General features: G+C 41.6%; 1 protein-coding gene across 1 annotated transcript in view; it reads left to right on the plus strand.

The window, feature by feature from the left end:
• Mboat2 (membrane bound glycerophospholipid O-acyltransferase 2) overlaps positions 1 to 16,957 on the plus strand; it is a 121,641-nt gene that overhangs the window by 78,666 nt on the left and 26,018 nt on the right. The window contains exons 5-6 of the mRNA XM_090337483.1: positions 8,664 to 8,719; positions 14,165 to 14,219. Of these exons, the coding sequence (XP_090193609.1) occupies positions 8,664 to 8,719; positions 14,165 to 14,219 (111 nt within the window). The remainder of the gene's footprint in view (positions 1 to 8,663; positions 8,720 to 14,164; positions 14,220 to 16,957) is intronic.

The raw sequence follows: 16,957 nt of genomic DNA on the forward strand, positions 1-16,957 counted from the left end.
CTAAGAGAGACAAAGGGCATATATTTCTCTCATATCTTCCAATTAGACCTAAAGGAAAACATGCATAAACATACAGCAGAAATATGTGTATATATATACACATTCGATCAAGCCGACAGAAGTATGTGTACTCAGGGATGGGTTTCCACCATGTACGCTCTTTGAACAATTAACAGATTCACAAAATGAATGTTAGGAAGCTGAGAATGGTGAGAATACGGGGAGGGATGACGGCGAGAGGAAGGTAGGTAAATACTTGGTGTACATTCATGAAAGGGAAGTAGGAAACTTGAGGTGAATAGAGATGGGATAAATGGCAGAAGGGGCAGTGATGAAAGGCATGATGTGCTGTATACATGAATGGGTATGTTAAACTGAAACTCCTGCTGACGTCGGTGACACACCTGTAATCCTAGTTACTGAAATCTGATGATTGAGGCTTAAAGCCAGCCCGGGCAGGAAAAGTCCGCCAGAAAACCAGAAGTGGTGCTGTGGCTCAAGTGGTAGAGCATTAGTCGTGAGACAGCGCCCAGGCCCAGAGTTCCAAGTACCAAAAAACCCAACAAAAATTGAAACTCCTTTGTATAACTGTTTGAAGATAATTCTTGAAATAAAGTGGACCCAGTGAAGAAAAGAGCCACTTGTGAGCAAATGCTTCCCTGATGAAGCCCTTAAATACATTCTAAAACTTGAGCAGAAAAGGTCCTTTTGATCCTCAGTAGGTTAGTATTGTAGCTGTTCAAAACGTTGGCTGCCTGAGAGGATGGACACGAGTGAAGGAATTCATCCTTAGTGCTTAGCTGTCTGATGTGCTTAGGCTGGAAAGCACAAGAAATCAAACAGTCTTCCGCTAAGAAGCCCGCATGAAATCTGTTTTGTGTCGGACTGACTGACTTTCACAAGCTCTGGAAAAGCTGCGTGTGTGTGTGTGTGTGTGTGTGTGTGTGTGTGTGTGTGTGTGTGTGTGTGTGTGTTTTCAAATATATATTGTTGAATTCAGGATATGTTTAAGATACTGATGAGATAAAAGGGATTCTCCTTAGTAGCAGTTTCTATTTTCAAGAAGGTTAAAAAAAACTATTGAAGTTTTATTCGCCTGATGGTGTTGGCTCATGCCTGTAATCCTATCTACTTAGGGGGTTGAGATCTGAGAATTGTGATGCCAAGCCAGTTGAGCAGAAAAGTCCATAAGACCCTTAAGTTAATTACCATCAAAATGCTTGCAAAAAAAGCTGAGACAGTACCTAAAGCCTGAGTTCAAGCCCCAGTACTAGCACAAAATAAGATAAAATTGTTAGACTTCACATATGCTTCAGAAAATAGCTGCAGGAAATGTTTAAAACTAATAAATAACTTCCCATTGTGTAAGCAATGACTGGTTAGTCTAAATAAATGACTTGAATTTCAAAAACATAAAACTATGATAGGCGGGACCAGGAGTTTGGCCTAGTGGTAGAGTGCTTGCCTCGCATGCGTGAAGACCCGGGTTTAATTCCTCAATAAATACCACATACACAGACAAAAGCCAGAAGTGGTGCTGTGGCTCAAGTGATAAAGCTCTAGCCTTGAGGAAAAACAAACAAACAAACAAAAAAAACCCTAAGGACAGTGCTCATGCCCTGAGCCCAAGCCCAAAACTGGCAAAAAAAAAAAAAAAAAAAAAAAAAAGCAAAACAAAAAAACCCTAAAAACAACAACAACAAAAACTATGACAGGAACTTAACTGTAAAACTTTACTATAGGATGTGGAACAGAAACTTGAGAAGACTGGTTACTTGGATAGTAAAATTTGATATCTTAAAGTTGCAGGTCCCCTTAAGTTAAACTGTCTATTCTAGAATAGGTTTTCTAGAATATGCTTGAAAATAATAAATTCAGCAAAAAAGTCAGTATGAAAACATTACTACTTTAGTACTTTAGTAATGTTTTCTAAAATATGGGCTAAAATATGGAACCTTCGTAGAAATAAACAAATAAATCAGCGATCTAGAAACAGATTTTATAGAAAAATGGTGGTAGCCAACCATACAACAGACAAAGGCCTCATATCTAAAATATATCAACAGCTCAAAAAATTGAATCACTCCAAAACTAATCTCCAAAGAAATAACTATCCCATTAAAAGATGGGCCAAAGACTTAAAGAGAGTCTTCTCTGAAGAAGAAACAAAAATGGCCTATAGACACATGAAGAAATGCTCAACATCTCTGACCATAAAAGAAATGCAAATCAAAACAACTCTAAGATTCCACCTCACTCCAGTTAGAATGGCCAGGAGCAAAAAATGTGATAACAACAGATGCTGGAGGGGATGTGGCCAAGAGGGATCACTACTACACTGTTGGTGGGAGTGCAAACTCGTTCAACCACTATGGAAAGCAGTATGGCAGTTCCTCAAAAGACTAAACATAGAGCTCCCCTATGACCCAGCAATTCCACTACTTGGCATTTACCTAGTCATCCAGAAACAAGGGCATACTAAATCCACTAGCACAAGGATGTTCATTGCAGCACTATTTACCATAGCAAAAATATGGAACCAACCCATATGTCCCTCAGTTGATGAGTAGATCAACAAGATATGGTATTTATACACAATGGAATTCTATGCTGCTGTCAGAAAGAACATCACCACCCCATTTGTAAGGAAATGAAAAGACTTAGAAAAACTCATATTAAGTGAAGTAAGCCATACTCAAAGGAACATAGGCTCAATGGTTTCCCTCATTTGTCATAATCAGTAGAAACCTTGGGCTCTCCTAGCAGAGATTTGCAATAGAGCAAAACCTAGATATATAAGGCCAGATGGTATGATGCTAAATGAAAGGACCTCTAGGAAACAAAAGTCATACAATGAGTGATTGTTATCCTTAATGTACTATGTTATCTCTCATCTCCTTTGCTGTCCCTTGGTTATCTCATATTGTTACAGTATCTCACTTTGTTATCTGATATATTGGATATATTTGTATTTGGTTATTTGAAATTGGATAGGGAACGGGGGAAAACAAGATGAGGGGTGGAGGTTGGGGGGAGGGAAATGGGGACCAAGATATGAGAAAGGGTATCAATATATGTGAGTTAATGCACTTCTATCTGGCAAATATAATGTAACCCTTCTATTAATTACAATAAAAATATATGAAAAAAACCAAAAATGGTGGTAGGATTATAATTCAGTGGTGAAAGCCTATTGAATGGTGAAAGCTCTATTCTTTAAGAAATGTACTGGAACAGTAGAAAGCAATGAAATGTAAATCCTTACATTATGTGTGTAAAAATAGGTTGTAATGATAGGTTAAGAGTAGTTCTGGCAGAAACATAATGAGTTCTTTTTGGAATATGTGATGCCAACCAAAAAGAAATCCATGTGACATAGTTTTCCATTCATATCAAGACTGTATTTTAGAGCTAAGCAGATAGCATTCAAAGGTGGTGATTAGTCAGCTTTTTTGGGGGGGGGTGTGGCACTTGAACTCAGCCTGGGCCTTATCCCTGAGCTCTTCAGGTCAAGGCTATCACCCTACCCTTGAGCCAATCACCACTTCCCCTTTTCTAGAGGTTAATTGGAGATAAGAGTCTCAGGTCCTCTTGTGCCTGGGCTGGCTTTGAACCTCGATCCTCAGATCTCTGCCTCCTATGTAGCTAGGATTGCAGATGTGAGCCACACCAGGAAGCTCCAGGCCCTTCTGCAGAGATTGTTGACCATGGCAATGCAGTTGCAAGGTGTCTGTCTACATAGGGAACAGTGCTTGTAAGCACAAACTGTTTGGTCTAAAAACAAAAGATATGACTGGCATTTGAAGTCCAGAGTCTAATTTTGAAGATGAGTTTTGTGAAGTGAGTTCTGAAGGCCTTTGCTCTTCATAGTCTGCCTCTCACATTTTTGCACAGTAACCAGGTTGTAGAATAGATAGGTGTGATTGATTCAGCCACCCGCCAGCTTGGTTACATTCCTCCTGGCTCATCCTGCAGGAGTGTCTCCTAACCCGTTGGCCTGCATTTAGCTCCAGGAAACATCATGTTTAGCTGCTGGGAGTGTGGTTCAGATTACCATGAGCAAACAGGCCTGGACCTGTTTGTGATGTTGTCTGTTTTCCACTTCGCCCATGCCTTTTCTTCTGAATTTCTATATTCTCACAGAGCAGTGTACCACACGTCTATCAGAGATATGCAGCACCTTCCCAACTCTGGCCTGCTGAGCCCTCTAGTATGTGTCTGTGTTCCACTTTCCACCTTGTCTTCTCTGCTCTCTCTTGTTTAGCACTTTCATTCATCCTGTTCTCTGTTCATAGCACCCTTTCAACCCTCTTTGTGTGTTCAAGCTCCCAGACTTTAAAGGCTCAGAAGTACATGACTTGTTTAAAGTCCTTCTTCAGCAATTTCAGTTTGTATTCTCCCTCGTCTCTGTACATTTATTCAGAAATCTCACCTAATACTTATTTCTATAGTTACAGTAGTCCTTCTTTATCCATGGCAGATATTGTTCAAGACCTACAAGGAATACTCGAACCTACCACAGTTCAAACCCCTATTTATATTGTGTGGTTTTCTTACATATAAATGGCTACAGTAAACTTTCATATTCACTTAAAGAAACAATTTACAGTTTCTCCTTGGCATATGCAGGAAATGCCAGCATCACTGCTCTTGTACTTGGGGCCATTATCAAGTGAAATAAAGATCATTCAAGCCTGAGCAGCATGATTCTGTGACAGCTAATCTGATAAGGCCAAAGGATATCATGCATGCCACATGGGAATGCTGGATGAACCAATGATTTCTGACCGAGATCAGACAGAATGAGACTGCATAAGATTCCATCGTGCTACTTAACCATAGTGCACAATTGATACTTAAAAATTTTTTATGTCTGGAATTTTCCATTTAATTTTTTATTACAAGTTTTTATTAGCACTGAGTTTTTATATCATATTTCAGATGTCATGTTCACCAAACAAGTATTCAAGAAAAGAATCTAGGGGCCGGGAGTTTGGCCTAGTAGTTAAGGTGCTTGCCTAGCATGCATGAGGACCCGGGTTCGATTCCTTGGTACCACATACATAGAAAAAAAAGCCGGAAGTGGTGCTGAAGCTCAAGTGGTAGAGCTCTAGCCTTGAGAAAGTCCAAGGACAGTGCTCAGGCCCTGAGCTCAAGCCCGGGACTGGCAAAAAAAAAAAAAAGAAAAGAAAAGAATCTATCTGCAATCACTGACACATAAATTTAAGAACATAATTAAAATTAAGCTGTCTGTCATAAATACATATTGATCTATATAATATATGGATATATAATATATAATTGTTGACCATGGTTGAATGTAGGTAACTACTAGAGAATATAAAACAATGGCAGAGAATGTCTTCAAAAGAAGGCTTCCCTTTTTACTATTGTATCTCTCAGTGCCATGTGCTTTTTTGCAATGTCAGTATTTATTAGAGGAAGGTGAGTATGAGATGAGGGCTGCTCTTAGCAACACCTGCCATGTTGCCAGTGCTATGTAAGGTGTTTGTCATGTTGTTACTTCATTGAGTCCACTTAGCAGCACTGTTACTTCCATGCTATAGGTAGAACTGCTTTGAAAAAAATGCCACATGACTCCTTACTCTTCAATGAGGGGAAACAGAAGAGTCAGGATTTGTGTTTGGGCCGGCTGCCTGTTCTGATCCATGTCCTCCCTGTCTCTGTCTGTCCCTCTGTTCCCCCGCCCCCACTAGCATTGTCTAATAGCCACCATGCCCAGAACACACTAAGGTGAACTCTGGGTGCTTTGTTTCTTTGGTGCTTTGGCCCCTGTCTAGGCAGAAAGTCTAGAAGTCTTCACATGAGCATTAGCAGCAGTACTTTTCTTTTCATCACCAGTCAGGCAATGAACTCAGGGCCTGGACACTGTTCTTAGGCTTTCTCAAGGCTAGAGCTCTACCACTTGAGCCATACCACCACTTCCGGCTTTTTCTGTGTATGTGGTCCTGAGGAGATGAAGCCAGGGCTTCATGCATGCTAGGCTAGCACTCTACCGCTAGGCCACGCTCCAGTCCCTACTTTCCTGTATTCTTACTCATGTCATGGAAGAAAGTGTCTGGGGTATAAGTGGGTAAGTTGATGTTATGTTAAAGGAAGAGGACTTTCCATCTGAGGCCCTCCGTCCCCCCTCCGTCCCTCCCTGGAGGTTCTGAAGCCTGCTCACTCCTAGCTCTGCCTGCTCAACCCCTAGCCTCCCCCTGGGAAACAGGAGTTCTTTTCATTGCTGTCAGGCGATGTCAGCCTTCTTTGCGACGTAGGAAGGATGCAGAAGTGCCATTCAGTAAAAAGGTCAATAGAATGACAGTGTGAGTCACGCTTGAGTCCTGAAACACCTGTGAAGGGAGATGTCCTGTCAAAACGTACTGTGGCCAGTCTCTCTGGAACAGTTGTGCTGGCTTTGCAGATAGGACAGAATGGCTCTGCCTCCCAGATGTGCCCACGTTCTGGGTGGGATTCACCTGGCTGTTTATTTCTCTAACTTGCTTAAAAAAGAGACAGACAGACCAAACCCTACACAACTGCGTTAATCTATTCATCTCCTATTGAATGAATATTTCCTGCAGTCCTTTCCTGGTTTCACTCATAAGGAGCCTACAATGGCTGGCTTTTTTCACTGTCTGCCTGAGGCGGAGTGGAATGGCTGCCCTTTGAGAACCAGGCAAATGCACAGGATGATGGCCACCCTACCCAGAAGAAAGCACCAAAACGATGAAATGTGTTTGTAAATGAAGCAGTCTCTGGAGTACACATGCCAGGTGCTGAAGATTTGGAGACAGATGAGGCAGTGTTCCTGCTGCTGAGGAGCTTGTGGCATTTTGGGGTGACCAAAAAGAACAAGGCAGTTAGGTTACTCACCCCATGGACTTTCCAAAGAGGAAGACATTTGCTGTGTGCTAATGGCTCGCACGGGTGGTCCTGGGTACTCAGGAGGCTGAGAGTGGAGGAATCTGACCTCAGAGGACGCAACAAAGTTAGGATGAAATAAGGAGTGTGCCTGTGAATGGCCACAGAGCCACAGAGCTGCTCAAGTAGGCCCTTTGGACAAAGGAGCATTCCGCTTGAGGCCTGAAGAAGGAAGTTATGCTCTGCAAATTGGATCCAGGAAGAAGAAGCAAAGGAAACTGAGCAGCCCCTGGAGAGTCTGGAACTGAGTCTGTTCCCTGCCGCCTTTCCCCATCTCGGTGTCCTTGGGGGGGGTGGGTGGGGCCCTCTTGCAATCAGGAGTGTGCCTTTCTTCAAGCCCAGGACTTCAAAGTTAGAACTACAGGAAGTGTTATGATTCATGGATGAGCTAAACTATAAAGAGTATTCGGCAGGGTAAGAAAAATGACCCTTCCTACCCCACACCAGGGAAATAGAAAGTGTAGGGCATTTTTTTTTTTTTTCATCCTCAAGGGCATGATGGAGCAGAAACGCCAGGCTACCTGGTGTTCCACACGGACCTGGGAGATTAGGCTGGCTGAGGAGTGATTTCCCTGGAGTGAGTGGTGTAAATAGAATTGGCATAAGGGAACTAAAAGAAAGCTCTGGGACTTTAAGAGCAGCCTTCCTGTGACCTTGGCTGTTGGGTGCAGGTCAAGATCAGACTTGCTGCATATCTGTTTATCAGTGGCAAGATGTTGAAAACAAGCTGACACTGAGAATCTATGCCTTTCTTGACTCCTTGTGAGACCACTGTTCTGCCAAAGGCAGCACTGGACAGTGTGATTGGTGGGAGATCACACTTAGAACCGCTCTTGGTGAGCTGGCTGCCCAGTAAGGGTGATTCTGTGTATTTCCCAGTGAAAAGGATGCTCTCATGTCACCTGCTCCACGCATGCAGAGCACACATTCAGCCTCTAGGAAAAATATGACTTCCCACTTGCCTTACCGTTTCCAGGAATTAAATAACCTTTGGTTCTTTTGTCCACTGTAAACCAAGGTGACAAAGTATAAAATGACATGCATCTAGAGGTTTTATATAGTTGACTTTTTTTTTCTTCCAAGTTACCCATTCAGTTTGAGTAATTTAAAAATGTGAAGAACGGGGCCGGGAGTTTGGCCTAGTGGTTAAAGTGCTTGCCTAGCATGCATGAAGACCCGGGTTCGATTCCTCGGTACCACATACATAGAAAAAAAGCCGGAAGTGGTGCTGAGGCTCAAGTGGTAGAGCTCTAGCCTTGAGAAAGTCCAAGGACAGTGCTCAGGCCCTGAGCTCAAGCCCAGGACTGGCAAAAAAAAAAAAAATAAATACATAAATAAAAATGTGAAAGAAATGCTGCCATTTGAAGTTCTCTTTTCTTGAAAATACAGCACAATTCCTGGGCTGTAGGTAGCTGTCTTTGCATGCGTGGCTTTCAGACTAGGGAAGAAACACGCTGCCCTTCCCTTCCTCCCTGTTTTCCTAATACTGCCTGGCTCCCCACTCTTACAGTTCTCACCCAACCCCTTCCCCTTTTCCCAGGTATCTAACTATCCAGCCTTGTGGCAAAAGACAGTGTGGTATTTCAGAGGAAGTGCTCGGTTGGGACCTGAGCATGTCTGATGACAAAGCCTGTCTCTTTGAAACCCTGGGCAGTCTTTCAGAAATTTAACTGTCTGAGCTAACCCAGCCTTTTCCATAGGTGACAGTGTTGTTTTGACCCTTTGTCTTTTCACAGCCCAATGATGGTCATTACCCAGAAGATCACGGGGCTGGCCTATGAAATTCATGACGGTAAGAGATTTGAAGTTACTTCTCATTACTACTCAAATAATCTCTTGCTTGAAACGGTGTCACAGCAGTTCTCTGTAGAGCAAGGGACGGGGATGAAACAAGGTAAGGAAATGTTTAGCTTTCCTTAGGTTATTGAAGGGTGCTTGTTTCCCCTCAGTCTTCTATCTTCTTTGAAATTTTAATTCAACATATGAACTTATGAGTGCAAATGCATTTTGATCATTGTCACTACTTATTCTCCCTCATCAATCTCAACTCTGTTTATCTTGATTTTTAACTTAATTCAGAAACAAAAGGTAAAATAGTGTGATCTGGTCATATGATCCACACTTGTGACAATTTAAAACATAAAGAAATAGACTTGTATCCAGGTGCTGGCAACTCATGCCTATAATCTTCGCTACTCAAGAGTCTGAGAGCTGAGGATTGCCATTTGAAGCCAACTCAGGTAGGAAGGTCCATGAGACTCATATCTCTAATTAAGCACTAAAAAAGCCCAAAGTGTCTCAAGTGGTAGAGTGCTGGGGGCAGTGCACAGGCTCTGAGCTCAGGCCCCATGACCAGAACATAATGAAAAAAAGAAATAGACTTTTGTCTTAAATTAAGTTTCATTAATTTCTATCTCCTTTGCTGAAATTTGTATTAAAATGTGTATGCTTCCTCTGCCACCTCCTCTTTCTTCATATTCACACGTGCACATGTCTGCATTTATAGAGATTTTTCTAGTATAAATATGCATAAATATCTTCAGTGAGTAGACTTCTTGCTGTAACAGCTAGAGATGCCAACCACTAGGACTCTGAGTCTTGAGATTCAAGCTCTTGTTTCTTCAAAAAAATGGGAAGAAAGTCCCTGCTGGAGTTGTTTGTGTAGACCTATTGTGCTCCCTCTTGTGTCTATTTCCTGGTCAGATTTCCTTACCCAGAGTCACAAGACCAGCCTTGACTTCTGGGGGAAGACTGACAAGCAAAATTAACTGTTTGGCTTTGGAGCAGGAAATTGATTTCTTTGTCAATACATTTGATAGTTGTTTAAGTAAATGAGCATGTTCAACAGCAACTGCTTCTGCCCTTCAAAAACTAGAGCATCTCCATGGAGGGCAGATTCTTCGTAGCACGGGCTCCAGTGTGCTGCCATGTCTAAGCCCTCCATTTGATCCACGCTGGAGGTCTTTGTGTGGATTACACGTGGTGTATAATGCCTCATAGCTCTCATATCCTCAACATCCCTGAAGGGGACAGACTCCACAGACCATCCTGTAGTTATATGGCTCCTATTCTCTCAGTCTGCAGATGCTGTAGGTGAAAACTTAGTCATATTTAGGTGCTGACACTTCTGTGTCATGCTGATAATGGCTCAAGCCTGGGAGAACATAGAATTTAGGGATATAAATTTGCCTATTAGTCTAGAGGCATCTGATGACAATCAGATATTAGCTGCGTAATATCTGAATTCCTCAGATGCTTTAGCTTGCCAAGGTGTTTCTTCCCTCAGTTTGGTATCAGCACCCTACTCTCCGCACCGCCTACCACCTTCTACTTTATACTGCAGGCTGGAGTGGAGGGAGGGCTCCTTATCTGTTTGGAGAATCCCTATGCCCACCCCCAGTTTGGTAAGTCACAGGACTCAGCATACAGTAGTATTCATTACTACGATTAGTTACTATAAAATTCCAAGCAAAATTAGTAAAACAGAAATGTCTTACTAATGGCCTGGTGTGGTGACACATGCCTATAATCCCAGCTACTCAAAAGAAGTGTCTCTAGTGAAGTACAGAAGAACCAGGCACATATTTCCAGAGTCCTCTCCTGGTACAGCACAGAGAATGCTCTGATTCTTTCAGCAACAAGTTGTGACACTTGTGAAGGGCTAACTGCCAGGGAAGTCATTCAAGACTCAGCACCCAGAGTTGTCACTAGTGTCTGGTCACCACAATACCAGGCTCACAGAAGGAAAGCAGGGGTTCAGTACAATCTCAATGTTGGCATAGAACGGCTAGGTACAAGCAACTTGTACGTCTGTGTAGGGACTCTGGGTCCTTCTGATCCTACCCTGCAGCTCGGTGGCAGAATCCACTGGATCTGGGCCTTTCCTAGAGCTATTTCTCAGCTCCCAATTCCAGCAACAGCATCCATTCACAGCTTCAGGGAGCAGGTGTCCTTCTGTAGCAGAAAAAATTCTGGGTTTGATTTTGAGATATCCTATCACTATCATAGAATCAAGCCTTTCTTCCTACTTTTTTAATTTTAAGCTGGACATACAACATTTCTGAGACCTCACTGAAGCAGCCAGGCTGTATTTGGTGATGAAATCTGACTTGTCCCTAACCAGCAACTTTGTGATGTCACTTTACAGTGGAAGAGCCTTAGCCTTGCTAGATGTGTTGCCTCATGTGGAAATAGCAAAAGTCATTTCTCATCTATCATATGTTAAATTATACATACTATCATGGTGAGTGTTCTGAATTAAGAAATGGTATCTTAACTTTATTGTAAGTCATTCTGTTCATAAATACCCAAATTTTGAACTGAGAAGAAAGGCTGCTTATTGTACATGTACACTTTCCACACCAAATCATCTTCTGGCCATCTGTCTCTGAAGCTGTATGTCTCCTTGTCCTTGGCTAGTTTCCAGTTCTAAAATGGTCGTAACCTCTCTGGCCAAAATGTCAGACTACACTGACATAAGTTTGACATCATGGCTTTGGCTATTAACAAGGCCCTTTTCTTGACAAAATGAAGAGAACCACACAGACACCTAGACACAGACGTGAACACACACACTCAATGTGTTAATTTTTTAAAAATAACTATGGTTTTCATTTCTAGAGAAAGCCCTTTGTTTTGTGGGCAGGGTAAACAGCAGTGTCTCTTGTAGAGCTGTGGACTGTAGCACTCCTCAGTGGACTCCCTCCTGATCCTGTGCTTCTTTTCCTCCTCTTCATTCCTCCTCTTCCTCTTTTTTTCCCTGCCAGTCCAGGGGCTTGAACTCAGGAACTGGGTACTGTCCCAGATCTTATTTTGCTCAAGGCTAGTGCTCTACTTGAGCCACAGCTCCACTTCTGGCTTTTTCTGTGTATGTTGTATTGAAGAATTGAACCCAGGTCTTCATGCATGCTAGGCAAGCACTCTACCACTAGGCCACGGTTCTAGCCTCAGTCCTCTTCCTAACTGTCTTTCCTCTTCTGGCTACATTAAAAAAAGTAGGCATTACTTATTGAAGGGAATTTGAAAAGTACAAAGAAATACAAAGAAAAAAGTGACAAGTCCTCTGTTTCCTCTCCAGCTCTCTTCAGAGCCATACTTAGTAATGCCCCACTTCTTCCTTCATCTTCCTCCAAGAAGATCTGGCTATATATGTAATTGTCAAAAGTAAATACATAATTATTTTCCTTTTCCCTAATTGTATGTATAGGCAGTTAAGTTTTTTTTGTTTGTTATTATGTATGTGGTTGTCATATCCTTGTCATACATTTCAAATCACACCTGTATTATTATTTCCTTAGTTTAGATTACTAAGGTCAGGAGATAGATTTTTCAAGTCTTTGCGCTATGATTTTATAGAAAAAGGATACAAGTTCCTTTTAGTAGCTCGTTAATATTCTTTCTTCCTACAAGAATATAACAGTTACAGAATTAGTAGAAATTTCTTTTTCCTCAATGCTGGTACTGTTCCTGGATGTCATTGTAATGCAAAAATAATTTTTTTATCTTTGTTTGGGTAATGTGTGTATCATACATAAAAATGTGTCTGTGTTACCTAATAGCTGAGATTATGCCATAGGAGTAAGAGCCTTTAAAGATTCTCTGTACTAAAAGTGAAAGATTCCATCTCATCTCAGTGTATGCATTTCTTTCTTTTTTTTATTTGGGATTCTTTCACAGGGAATGATGGGGACAGTGAGCAACTTAGACTGATCTTGAACTCCCCACATAGCCTAGTCTGGACTCAAACTCAGTCTTTTTTGCATCAGCCTTCTAGAAAGTTTTTGCTAATTATCTTTTTATTCACCATGCAATTAATATTTTATATATCAATTATATACTTGTATTTCTTTTATGACTGGTGTATGTTTTCTGTTTCTTCTCAGTGCTTCTTAATTGCTTTCATTTTTATTAAGAAGAAATATGTTTTATTTGCTACAAATATTTTGTAATTGTGTTATTTGCTTTAAATTCAGTCTCTCTTTAGTCTCTAAACTGAATTTAGGATCTAGGGTAGTAAGTGTAGTCATAGTAATATCTCTTGTTTGGGAGGAAAAGGCTTGAGCTTCTAGTACATAATGCTAACGTAGTCAATTAGTTTTTGGTCGGTCATGGGGCTTGAACTCAGGGCTTGGTTATTTATTGTCCCTGAGCACTTTTGCTCAAGGATAGCACTCTACATTGAGCCACAGCACCACTTCTGGTTTTGAGTCATTGATTGGAGATAAGAATGTCATGGGGACCTTTCTGCCCAGAGTGGCTTTGAAGCATAATCCACAGATCTCAGCCTCCTGAGTAGTAGCTAGGATGGCAGATGTGAGTCACTGGCACCTACTGAATTAATTATTTAAATCATCTAACAATTGAAACTTTTTAACCCCCCCCCCTTTTTTTTTTTTACCAATCCTGGGGCTTGAATTCGGCCTGGGCACTGTCCTTGGACATTTTTTGCTCAAGGCTAGCGCTCTGCCACTTGAGCTACGGTGCCATTTCCAACTTTTTCTATATATGTGGTACCGAGGAATCAAACCCACGGCTTTGTGCATGCCAGGTGAGCATTCTACCACTAAGCCACACTCCTGGCCCATTAATGCCCCTTTTTGGTAAGTCATAGCCTTTACCAGTAAGGATGGTTTTTAAAGTATTAGCATTTAGAAAGTTTTTTATTGTTATTAAAAGATGATAATAAAGTACATTTCTTTTTGGACAGTGTTATCCCTTGTTTTGCTCTCTCCCAGATTTTCCCTCTACCCACAAGTTGTAGAGTTCATTTTCAACATAGTGTTCAGTGAGTACCACCCCACCGCTGCATGTGTTCACCCTGTAATTCCATTTCTGTGGAGTTTGCTTTTTTTTTTTTGGTCTAAGACTGAGACTTGAACTCAGTACGTGAGGCTTTCACCTCTTGGTTAGTACACTACCAACTGAGCCATGCTTCCAACCCCTTGGAAGGTTTTTCTATGTAATAATTTCCTTTAAAGATGAATGCGATTTGTGTCTTTGTTTTTCCTGTAATGTATTATTTACTGTTCATAGACCCAGATATGTCAGATTACAAAATGGTCCGTTACATGATTGAGTCTGTATTTCACTGAGAAAGAAGAAACAGTCATTAGATCAGAACTTGGAATATAGCTTGGATTTCAGGGGAGAAACATGATGGAAGTGTGCATGGAAAAGATGTCATTCTCACGTGTGCCATTATCATACCTGATAAGAGCACTTGTTTTCTGTTTCTCAGGAATGTTTCGAAAAGATGAAGAACTGACTCCATCACAGAGGGGGTTAGCTGTAAGGTACGTGTCTTTGTATCAAGTCTTGCTATGGTTCATGCATCTCTGCCAGGGGCACACATTACTCTTGTGGATAAGGCTTCTTGGTCATTCATGGAAACCACCCCTTCTCTGCTCTGCACACCCCTCTGACCCGGGATCATACTGTGTTGAGCTAGGCATGCCCTTTAAGGCTCACTAGCACTTTGCCTATGTGCTTGAACAGTGTACACCTTCTGTGGACTATGAGGCTTTCTGCTATGTTTTTTGTGACAAGACCCTGGGTTCCTTAAAAATAGGAAAGGAGTATGCCTATCAAATAGTAATTATTAGTAACAGCAGCTTCCATTTCTAGACCAATAATGTGATAGCAAGGATTGAGCTAGGATGTGACACATTAACGTAGCTGTTAGCACACAAACACTGTATTTGAAATAATGAAAAACTTCTCAGGTTATGATGATTATTTGAGGAATCCTCTCTGGGATAGGCTTCTGTATCATTTGCTGTAGGTACTCTGAAGACTCAAGGAATAGCTTAATTTCTTGACAAAGTCTTGTCAGTAAAATTGGGAATCAAGTGTTCATCTTACTTTAAGTATACCTAGTTTCTACATCCAGAACTGATAAATGCTAGACCACCTGTATCAAATGTTCCACTCTGATCCCAGGTATCAGGTCCTGGGAAGATTCTCCCATCTTTAAGAAGACTGTTTTGATATTCTCTGCAGTGTGTCTTCATACACCTAGGTAACATCCCAATCTAAGATTACTTCCTACTGACATCTGTTGGCTCATGCCTATAATCCTAGCTGTTCTGTGGTTTGAAGCTAGGCCAGACAGGAAAGTCCAGGAGAATTGTCTCCAATTAATCCCTAAAAAGCTGCAGGTGGAGCTGTGGTTCACGTGGCCTAGTGAAGTGACAATCGTGAATGAAAAAGCTGAGGGCTAGGCCCTGAGTTCAAGCCCAGTGCTGGCATACGCATTAAAATAGTAATATCATCTCCAATATTAATTTTCTTAGTTCTCTGTCTTACCAGACTATATATTCTTCCTTCTCTCTAGACTTCCAGCTCTTTCCATGATGGTAGCAAGGTTTTAGTTTTTGGAGAGAATAAGACAGCTTCATTCTGTAACCACAAAGCCTCCCACACTGCTCGAATCTGTTACACATACTTTCTTATTACTAAGTATTAACTCTATAGTCCAACATGAGGGCAACTCGCTACGTATTCACGGATCAAATTTCTTTTTGTCCTTCCCTCTCTGCTCGATCACTTTCTCTAACATAAAGAAAAAGGCTGCTTTTCCATGTGTTCTATTCTGGCCACTGCCCTCCTGTTACTCCTCTCCCTTGTAACAGCGCCACTCTGTCTCTATTGCCTTTTCTCTCCTTCTCTCTTCTTTCCCCCTGTAGGCAGATTGTTGTCTTTATTCTGTCAAAGTCACTATTAATCTGCACAGATTTCAGTCCTGGCCAGTTGATCATTCAACTCTGAGGATGGCATCAGTGGCCTTCCAGGGTGCTGGAATCTTTTGGTTCTCTTCTCCCTGCCTGTTCCCCCGCTCCCCAGTTCTTACTCTGTCTCCTTTGCCCTCACCTCCCCATTCCAGAGCTCAGACCTGGACTTCTCAACTTTCTCACATGTGCCATGCAAGTCCAGTGGCTTCAGATGCTGTTTCTACATGTTAGATGTTGCCTACACTTTTTTGTTTTTTGCCTGTTCTGGGGGCATGAACTCAGGGCTTGGGCACTGTCCTTGGGCTTTCCCAAGACTAGTACTCTACCACTTGAGTCATAGCACCCCTCCTGGCTTTTTCTGTATATGTGATGCTGAGAAATTGAACCTAGGGCTTTGTGAATGCTAGGCAAGCACTCTACCACTAGGCCATACTCCTGGTCCCAACATGGCTTAAATTTATGTTCCCACCCAGCTCTCTCCTTAGCTCTACCTGCATTTCTTTTCTTTTTTTTTTTTTGGCCTTGATGGTGATAGGCAAAACTGATCTCCTGACTCCTGCTTCCCTCTTCCTCCCTGTACATCCCATCTGCTTCTCTGCAGTGCCACTTCCTGGGTTAATAATTATACTATGCATCACCTTCTCACTGCAGATCCACTCCCCATTAAATCTAGCTGGCCCTTCTTTCCAGCAGTTCTAGTCTGACCCACATCTCTCCATTCCCACTCTGGTTTCCATCCAGACCTCATTTCTGCTCACTGCTTTCCTGATCATTCTCCCTGTTTTTCCCTTTCTTCTCCTATATTCTATTTTAGCAGCCAGTTCCTGATTAAAAAGAAAACAAACAAAAATTGTCTTTCCCTATAATTCAGAATTTCAAACCTTAGATAGTTGCATGTAACTACCAGTAAGAGCCCAGAGTTCTAGATTCTTCTTCACTCATCCTACTTTCTTTTTCCTTGTAGAGACAGTATCTTACTCTTTATCCCTGACTAACTTTGATCTTGTCATCATCCTGCCTTTGCCTCCCCAGTGCTGAGATTTCAGGTGTTTGTTCCTATGATTAAATACCCACTCTTAACCATATTAAGAACCCTATCAGAAATGTGACCCCTCTCTACCTTCAATTTTTATCCCTTTGCCCTGCCTTGTTATTCTTTATAATAATCTTACTGTTGATGGTACCTAACATGTCGGTACTTATGCTTAACTCCCATTGGAAACAGAAACTTTGCTTTATCTTTATGTTGTCTTTAACTAAATAATGGTTCAACATTGCAAGTGTCTTCCTACATATACATA

Source organism: Megascapheus bottae, chromosome 7 (assembly GCF_031878675.1).
Source record: "Megascapheus bottae isolate mThoBot1 chromosome 7, mThoBot2.hap1, whole genome shotgun sequence".
In the NCBI taxonomy this organism is placed as follows: domain Eukaryota; kingdom Metazoa; phylum Chordata; class Mammalia; order Rodentia; family Geomyidae; genus Megascapheus; species Megascapheus bottae.